A 10,253-nucleotide genomic window follows, 5' to 3' on the forward strand; every position below is an offset into this window, starting at 1 on the left:
ACCCCCACCCCCCCCCCCCCCCCCCACACACACACACACACACACACACACACGCACACACACATCCAACACCCCCCACCCCACTGTCTCTCTCACACTCTCTCACACACACACACACACACACACACACACAACACAAGCACAAGCACAAGCACAGGCACAACACAATTAAAAAAACTGGTTATTTTATTAATATTACTATTAAAAGACTACTAAAATGGTGAGTACAACTGAGCACAAACAGGATTGGCATTGCTCAATATTGTGAGACCTGCACACTGACATAACATTTTTAATGGCATGCTGCAGTGTGTTTGTGTGTATTTGTGGCTATAGCGCTGTTGTTGTTTGTGGTTTTCTATGCATTTTTATTTTTTATTTTTTTCTCATTAGTAACAAATACATATATTAATGTATCAACTTTCACCTGATCCAGTGTGTGTGTGTGTGTTTTGGGAAGTGACATTACCCCAGTCCGGCCGAAAATGGAAAAAGAAAACATCACCCCCCACCCATATCTCCTTATGTTACGCGCTCTTGCACATGCAGGAGCAGCCGCGGCGGCAGTTTAGCACACATGCTGCAGCAGCAGCGGTGCGCCCGGGACACGCATACACACACCGACACACACACGCCCCCGCAGACATGCACACACAGTCACACCTCAGCATTATCACAATGTACCTAACCCAACCACTTTTGCAGCCCCCCTCCTCCTCGTCCAAACCGAGGCAGCATCACTGATCGGCCCCATCATCCAGCCTCCAGCCTCCCGCTGGGTTGCCAGGAAATATCTGCAGCAGCAGCAACAGTACTATAGGTTGTTATTACGCAGGCTGACTGCCGATCGATAAACGCACCCCCCCCCCACCTCCCCAACCACCCCATCCCCTCCCCTCCAATACTCGTTTGACATACCAACGGGGAAGCCCTTCTTCATAAATCAGGGCATTTCTTTACAAAGGAATCACTCACCCGATGTTGCTCAATGCCTGCTCGAACAGCTCCGTCTGCAAGATGTTCTGAGGCGGCGAGAAAGCCCCGTTGAAATGTGATAAAACCGAGCTACAAAACTGACGCAATGTCTCAAACTGCATTTTCCCCCTCCGTTTTCTTTTATCCTCCGTAAAATGATCACCCTTTTCCTTTCACCAGCAATACATTCTATACAGCCTGCGCTCTCTCCGGACGCCCCCCGCCGCACTTCCTCCGTATCGTTACAGTTATTATTATTATCTCCAGGGGCGCATTAAACGCAAAAAAGACACCGATCAAGTTCCATATTTCTCCTGCTGCTCCTGGTAAAAAGTGTCCTTAAATGAGACGCATTCCGGGCGGGATCCTTCGGTCATAATGCTCCGGACTTGAACCGACAAAACGGAGGTAGTGTCGGTGCCGGTAACGAGCCTTTTCTTCTCACTGAGGCAAAAATCTCTTCTCGGTGTGGAAGAAGAGGTAAAGGAGCGGCCGGAGGCAAAAAGAAGCGAAGCAGCATCCTATACGGCAGCGAGCAGCATCCCTTACCGGCGCATCAGCTGCTGCCTCGCATTCAACTCATATTTCCCATTGCCTATTGAGAGCACACACACACACACACACACACACACACACACACACACACAAGCTCTCACACCAACACACGCACAGACACACGCACACACACTACGGGCTGATATGCATTCGTGCGCACTCGCTGCCATATCTCTCCATCCTCCTCTCCATCCTGTCTCATGCACTCTTTGGGACGCGCACAGCGGCAGATAGCCCACAATACAATACATGGGCGAGCAGAGATGCTGTCGTCAGTGTTTTTTTTGTTTTTTTTTCTTCTTCTTATTTCCTATATCTGGCTCCAAACCATCATCTCCTCAGAAGTAATAAAGGAGGAGGACAAGGCATCCTAATACATCTGAAAGGGAGTGTGTATGTCCGTGAGGAAGAGGTGCACACCATAAAAAAGAGAGTTTTTAAAGATTTATTGGTGTGGGTAGCAGGTCTATATAGATCTGAAATGACTGAAATGATGATATGATTTGTAAAAAAAAAAAAAAAAAAAAAAAAAAAAAATTCTAAATCTAACTAATACCCCAGTGAGGCCTTGTAAAGTTGAATACTACTGATTTGGAGCATTTAATATATTCTTTAAATTGCTCTTTACAGGATCCATGTGGAACCATTACAGTATGGTGTTATAGTAAACCTTTCTAAAAGGGTTTGTTATAGCACCAAAAAAGGGTTTGGCTATGGTACTAGCCAGGGGTCCTTTAACATCTCACTGCTGCCCAAATGGGAGACAGAGACATAATGTAATTTAACTTACACAGCAAATAAGTAGCAGATGTAACAGAGGGTAACATAAAGGAGTCTTTGTATTAATAATGCTCTATGATATGTGGACACATATGAACTACATATTTGTTGCACAGATTTGTATCCCCACCAAATACAAAAATTTGCCTCTTGGCAGAACAAAATGTCAGACACTAAATATGTCTGACTTACATGACACCCAACATCAAGTTGAACACTCCAGATTTTATGCAAGGCATTACCACCAAAGTCACAGACTGCTAGGTGAGAGTAATTACTTTCCTGTGCTGTCGTTCAAGGCTCAACAGTGTTGTATGCCTTGCTATGAACACAGATGGGGGTCAGGGATAGGCAGAGCTATACTGGGCAGAGGTGAGCTGGACTATGAATAGCCAGGCCAAGCTGAATGTGTAAAAAAAACTGCAGAATCTTGAAAAATTCCACCACTGAGTAATTATCTTCTAATCCCAGCATAATCATTGTTGTTTCATCAGCCTCACCCAACACTGCAGCTGTCCCAGCGTATCTGTGTGTTCATTCAAATGACACCTCCGAGACCAAGATAAATTAGAAGCCTTCCCAAGTTATTTCTCCTTATAAATAGACTGTCAGCTTTTCCTCCTCCTTTCTTCAGCAGAACAAATCCAGGAGTTAATTTAAACATTCTTTAAGATTAATGAAAGTGTTTTTTGGTGCTTATGCAGTGGGAGTTCTATTTATGGACTCTCCGCTATCCATCATCAGCATTATCCTGTGAATTTTCAGACAGCCAGTTTCCTGTTGTGTCACTGTGAATGCAGGCAATGCCAAAGCCAGAATCATTCACCGGTACCCATCCCCACCCCTCAAGCCGTGCAGTCGATTAATATACAGTGGCAAGGGCCTGGACTGGAACACAGAGCGACTGGCTGACTGAATGCTTGGAGCAGTCTGATCTAGTCTGATCTATAGTCAGTCTCATCATCCATTAAAACCACCTTAAAACAGCAAGTCATTTGGACAGAAGATGGATAATGTACTCAGCTGCACTGAGACAGAAAATTTGGTTAAACCACTTCACTTTTAAAGGTTTATAGTTATACCACTATAAATGTTTTGATTACTATTTACTGTAGTTACAGATACTACTCAACATTTTATATGCTTTTGCATTGTGCTGTCCTAGTACAGAAATATAATACAGAGCATTAAATCATATAGGAAGAATTTAACACATGAAATAAAAATGTTCCTAAGAAAGAGGTGAGATATGTCTATTTAGTAGTTACCATAATGCCTATGAACATCTGGAGTCATTTTTGCAGCATTGAAACTTTGTATCCACTCACTAAGAGCCTTTCTGGCAAAATGGATGTGCATGTTGGTTCTTTCAGGCTGCAGCTAAAGATCCATTTGGACCACAATAACAGGAAATTAAAGCAAACTTAGTTTTCTCCTGATGTCTCCCATTTTCGCTGGTCCTGATTGTATACCGAAGTGAATACAAGGTTGCAACAGCAACAAGAGGACACCAGCCTAATGAGTTGTGCCTCAAAACACACTGTGCACAGGGGCCTGTGTGTGCTGGTTTGTACCCACTCTATACAACGAGGGGATGCGGCCCGTCAGGTACACCAATACAAGGTCAGCATAGAATAGGAACAAGAACGGTGGGTGGAATAGGATACAGTGAAATACACCTCTTTTACTCCTGTGTCTTTCCAGTGTGTGTGTGTGTGTGTATGGGTGTGTGTTCTGAATGTATATGTATGAGTCAGGGCTAACTGTACAGCCCTCCCTTTGTAGCCAGGCTACCCACTGGGCTTGCTCTCACCGGATGGCACAACACACAGCCCACTATTCTCTTCTTCCCACCAGGACGTCTGATCTTGTGTGCAGAGGGGGACCGGCAGAAAGAAGAGGACATCTGTTAGTCCCTTGGACAACTTGCTGGGACTCACCCCAAGGTTATGGAGAACCTGATATCACAGCCTCGGTGTAACGCAACACAGAAAGAGGGGTGCGTTCCCTTCTAGAGTTTTAATTCTGCTCATGTGACCATTGTCATTTCCCTTCCCAAATTTCGTTTTCCAAAAGTGAAGACTCTTTCAGTGCCAAGAACCTTCTGGGAAACCCAGCCCTGATCAAAGATCTTCTAATTAGCCTCGATTGGTCTAAATATATGTATGGTCTAGTCTACGTCTAGTTTAAGGTTGAATACAAGAAAAAAGGTGGAATGCCAAGTTACCTCACATCTGTAGGAGCGAACAAGGACAGGAGGGAAGGAAACATTTTCTGAAATGGCACTCTGCCTAGATATCTGCTGTGGAGACAGATTCAAGTGAGTGTGTAGATACTGTAAATGAGCTTCTCTTCTTCCCAGTGGAAAGAAGAGAGAGGAAGGAGCCACCATGTGGACATAAAAGCAACTGCATTAGTTCACACCAGTATCAAGAAACAGGCAACCGGATATAGGATTCACAAGCACAGCATGTCCGTGTTATCAGTTGCAGCATCTGAGAATGTTCTACTTAGCGGGGGCATTTAGCGCACAGAGTCTCTTTTCTCTGGCCTTCTCCTTGCCAACAAAACAATGTCAGCCTCATCAGTTTGATAACAGTGGCATATGACAAATGGAACACAATGTTCTGCATCACAATTAGGCCTGCTGTTGCTTTTAGCTTCCAAAAACACTTTACAACTGCTTTATTTTCAAGATGTTCAGTGCCTGAACCGACCTCCAAGCACTCATTGGGTCATTACAGGAAGTCCTTGAGGCAGAAATGGGAGTTTCAGTCAAACGTATGGACAGGATGTATTCCAGCATTCACTTTTTCACTAACTAAGCAACCCCTCCTGTAGCTGAGCCTGGTTAAAAAGGAGAGATCAAAAACAGCAACTACTGAAATGTGGGACACTATGAGTGACCTTTAGTGTGTACACGTATTAATATTATACATTGGGGATGTATACAAAAAGAGAGAATAATGTGTTTGTGTGTGTGTGTGTGTGTGTGTGTGTGTGTGTGTTTGGCTGAGTGAATGTTGTAGAATTGCTGACTTAGTGCCAGGTACAGTATCTGTGTGTCTGCCTCCTTTACAGGCCTCTTGGGCTCGATGTACAAGCCATTTTATGTGGGTCCTTGACTGGTGTGACTGCTAGGAGCCACTGCTTTTATGTATGGTTTGAATCACTGTTCCCCTCTTCTATACAACCACTACATCTCAATTCTATGCTAAAAGGCTTTTATGCAGTTAATTCTATGCAACTCCATGGAGTGGCACGGTATGCACGTCCTTTACTTCTGAGATGCAGTTTTCCCCCAGGCAAACAATGACAAGAGTGATGTCACTGTCGTGCTGTTCATGAAATACTCATTCTGAAACTACACTGATGCCATTTGTACAAGCTGCTCTTGCAAAAAGCATTTCGGAAGAACAAGAGACAGCTTTCAAACTATCAATGGCTATGTGCACAAGCATGGTGGAGCTTGGCTACTGGCCATCCTCCAGTAGAGGTCGTATTCAGGTTAAGCTATTTACATGAACCTTTGATGCCCCATGATTGAGTCTGCCCGTTGTCATTAATAAACTAGCTGATGGAAAACTCCCCTGCCTGTTTGATGTCATGCTTTATGTTGATATCGAAGTGTAATCAGATAAAAAAAAAAAAAAGAAAAAGAAAAAAGAAAAAAAACAGATAAACACACCAAATCTGAGAGACACTGGTGTTGGTGGTGGGAAAGTGACTAGAGAGGAGGGCAAAATGGTGAGGATGTACGGTAATTTTACCTCTGACATCAAAAAGTCTAATTGGAGAAATACAAAACTTAAAGATTTTTCCATGTCATAGTTTAATATGGGAGTAGGTCAGTCTTAATAACTAAGTTTCTCAAAATCAGAATAAGCTATCCCTCTTTTTGTAACACAGCAAAGATGCTCACATGTGTTTACACAAAACTAAGTTAACTGAGCAAAAACCTCAGTAACACACACACAGTGCCCATGTGTGGAACTCACCTGTCTAGGGGTGCGTCACCGGGCCCCGAGTACCTCAGCCCTGAACCGTTGTCAAGGGATGCCTGTCTGGGCAGGAGCCCACCGTGAGGTCTGCTTCTGTCTGACGCTGGTGTGAAGTCCCCTGAGGCTCCCTGGTAGGGGTACAGGGACGGGTCCTGCAGTTTGGCCTTCTTCCCCTGTGGCCCGCCCTCAAACACGCCCCGCACCTGCCCAGGCCCCGAGCCGTAGAACCACGCCCCCGATTTGGTGAGGATTTCTTGTTGTTTTCGGCACAAGTTGCATACCCACATAACCTGCAGATGAGAGAAAAGGGGGAGTAGTCAGAGGCTTGAAATGGTGACAGACAGGCGGAGGTTGTCTTACAGTGTGTGACCTATGATGGGCTGTAATGGAGTGATTTATACACAGTATTAATGTCATGTTTCAAAAAGTTAAAGGACACCTGTGAGGCATATTGCTGTTGTCAGGTATAAAGCTTTCCATCTCCAAAAGGACAACTTTTAAGAACTATGCAAATGTTTTAGGGTAAGGGTTTTAGGGTTTTTCACAGTTCATGGAGTTCATGGAGAAGAAGGTGATCTTTCAGCTGAATTTAAAACACAAAAATCTGCAAAACTGAAATCCTACGGTTTTTACCTGACAGCAGCAATATTCTCAAAATATTACCAATAATTCATGTTGTAATGAGGTGAATGATGAAATAGTTTATACACGTGCAGCAGCTTTGGGTTTTAAGGGAGATTTTGTTTAAATAACAAATCATATATTTCATTCCTATTTTTTATTTTGGGTCTGTGAGTCCAATGAGAAATCTGCAGTTCTCTCAGCAAAGATCACACATGTTATGATGTATTATATTACTACTATCATATCTGCTCTATTATACTCCTACAACATAGAATGATGTGTTTTGTTTTGTTTTTAAATTTATAACACTGTATAACAATTGTAGGTGGCAAACTGTGACAACAAAAAACCTTGATGACTACTGATTACAGAGATTCATTCATGCCTTCTTCTGCCATTTATACAAGCTACCTTTGACAATTCTTACAATTATTTACAGTATTTGTAAGTAATTGTATTGTAGTTAAAGCGCTTGGGTAGTAAAAAACAAAATAACTGAAAAGAATGAGAACATTTTCCCTCTGTTCTCCTCTACAAGGAAGGAGGAGATGGAGGTTTTTTTCTTCTCTGCTCTGCTCTGCCATGCCTTTATCTGCTCAACACTGCAGCCCCAGCAGCCAGCTCACCACAACATTAGCCTCATAAATCCTTGAGCAGACACGAGCCCTGATCACCACACACAAACACACACACACACACGTGAACACACAAATGCATGCATGCAAGCACACGCTACACGCTACAACTCCAGTGCCTTTCCTCTCCACATATCTAACCATATGGTTGCATCCGTAAAAAGCACAGCAAGTGAAATCTCTCCATGTACTGAATTAATCTAAGATAAGGAAAGGTCTTTATTGTCACATGAGGGGAAATTTGGCTGGGTAAGAGGAACAGTTAACATACTAAAACATTAAAAACACAGTGTACAGTAAAAACATAGTAGGACTAATCTAAACAGATAAACTTGTTCTTTGCTCTCAGCACAGATAGTCAGAATCATACACTGGCCTGCTACAGGTAACTAAACCACCCCTGTCTTACTGAGAGACAGTTTAAGTTTATATCCATGTGTGTCTGAAAAGACTAAGAGCTTGCCAATGATTGACAGGCCAGATGGCCAGTATGGCGGCCAGCAACAACCACAGACCCCCACCCCCCACCCCCCACCCCAGATCTACGGTCCCAGTGCTGAGTCAGTGCATTACTGTTATTAGTGTGGGTGGGCCTTGAGTGCTGCCTCACCCACCACTGGCTGTACTGAAGCTCGCTTTTTTTCCTCTGAGCTTTGAATCAAATAAAAATGTACTGAGTTGTACTTCTACATTTATACAGTATACTGAAGTTGCTTGAACTGTGCTGGTCTGCAAAATTACTGGCTGCTGTGGTTCAGTTCAAGGCCGTACCAGTCTTGGGCCTGAACTGTGGCCATAGCCTCAAACACAATCGTAACAGCCCCTATAGAGGAACCCCTATCAGCTGAGCATCTGTCATTATTAGTACTGAAAAGTGTTTTAGATATTTCCTCTTTGGGGTGCAGCAGCAGTGAAGCAAGCATATTAGGTTGAGGATTTCTGTGCTAGTTACACTGGCAGAACTCACCAGGATACAGTTAGAGGTATCCTGCCTCTCTTTGTATTTCCAAACAAGGGCATGGCTTCCATCTTAAAGCAGTCAGCAAGGAACCGTTCCATTTCAAATGCAATGTATAAAAAAAATTCTTGTAGCACTGTTACCACGGTCACCACGTACTGGACTATGTGATACTGACACATGGGGCATTTATGAACAGCTATCAATGTTACCGATGGGCTGTAACTGCGCTGACACACAATAGAGGCAGGGAGGCTACAAATTGTACTTTATGTGTCCCAGGGGAGTGTGACCAGCGAGCCCATGACTGCCTCTTTAACTGGGGTCACAGTGAGATTCCTGCTGTGATCTGTGGGTCATCTGCTGCAACCCAGGAGTCACCAAGGTTGGTTTCCTCGCTAATCAATCAGATATCATTTCCTGTGGCTGGAGTTTGCTCTCATTCATTCATTCAGTGGTAACACAAACAAACACAACTACAACTACACACATCATATATAATTACGCACATACATGAATCCACAAAAGTGAACACATTTTCTCAGGCACCAGAATTTTTTGGCATGACTGTTACATATTAAAATGAAAATAACCTGTTCCATGCAGAAAAGGCGGGAGAAATTTGTTCCCCAAGACAAAAGAATTGCACACAGAGACAAGAGACTGCATGTGTGTCAACAGTCTGCCATTGAAACAGCATGCTCTAAAGTAATGATTAATTCATACTTGAATGCTAACAATTGCCGCAAAGCCGCCAGGATGTATGCGGCATCCAGAGCAGGTTGCAGAAAGGGCCTGTTGACACACATGCAGAGAAATATAATGTCCCAGGGGCCTTAGATGCTGTAGATACAGAGGGGTGAGGCAGAATTTCCAGTATGCTCTGCAGGCACAATTATATCGCACAATATTATAAATGACTGGTGCACACACAATATGCAGATGGAAGTGCTGTAAATCAAGAGTTAGGTTGTGGAGTTGGTGGATAGGCAGATACATTTACTTTCAATCCCAACAACCTGGTTTCAGTTTCCAGCCTATGTTATTTTCTAGTGCGAGTAAAACTATGCAACTATGACCAAAAGCTTGCCCTAACTTTAACCAAGCGTGCTTTAGTTGTTGAAACCTCATGTGATGAGAAAGTGAAAATACTGCATTCAATTGATATTATCAAATAAACCTTTGTGATGGAGGAACAAAACTTCACGTTATCAGTATCCATAATACATAATCTGCATTTCATTTTGTGTTGTCTTTGCAAAATTTTGCGTGTTACACCAGTAAATCATTACTGCAATCTCCCCTTCTCTGCCAAACTTAGCCCAGTTCCTTCACAGATAACTGCAACCCATACATCGGCATTGACCTACATATTTACCCCTCCCAAGTGCAATTAACATAGAGTCAGTTGCTGTGCACCTCTCCTATCTGCCAATAATAATTAACCACGTTCCTAGCCCATGGACTGCACATGCCGAGCTCTTTTATCTCATCACTGCATACCTAATAGCACATTAGTATTCCAAAAGACAGGCAATGAAAACGTGCATGGGTCCAGTGAATGTTGAGCACACTGAGGCTCAAACATCAATGCTTGGATTCGATTTGCACATTGGAACAGAGTCAGAATGAACGCGGATGTCTATACATGTGGCAGGAGGATCAAAAGTAAAGAGCAAAACATCGCTATTGGTTAACATCCGAATATCTCCAAAATGCCAACAG

General features: G+C 43.3%; 1 protein-coding gene across 3 annotated transcripts in view; it reads right to left on the reverse strand.

Moving 5' to 3' along the window:
- rims2a (regulating synaptic membrane exocytosis 2a) overlaps positions 1–10,253 on the reverse strand; it is a 152,515-nt gene that overhangs the window by 105,007 nt on the left and 37,255 nt on the right. For all 3 annotated transcript variants that reach the window (XM_030072005.1, XM_030072004.1, XM_030072003.1), the window contains exon 6: positions 6,309–6,601. In XM_030072005.1, coding sequence (XP_029927865.1) covers positions 6,309–6,601 — 293 coding nt within the window. The remainder of the gene's footprint in view (positions 1–6,308; positions 6,602–10,253) is intronic.

Source organism: Myripristis murdjan, chromosome 16 (genome assembly GCF_902150065.1).
Source record: "Myripristis murdjan chromosome 16, fMyrMur1.1, whole genome shotgun sequence".
Classification (NCBI taxonomy): Eukaryota; Metazoa; Chordata; class Actinopteri; order Holocentriformes; family Holocentridae; genus Myripristis; species Myripristis murdjan.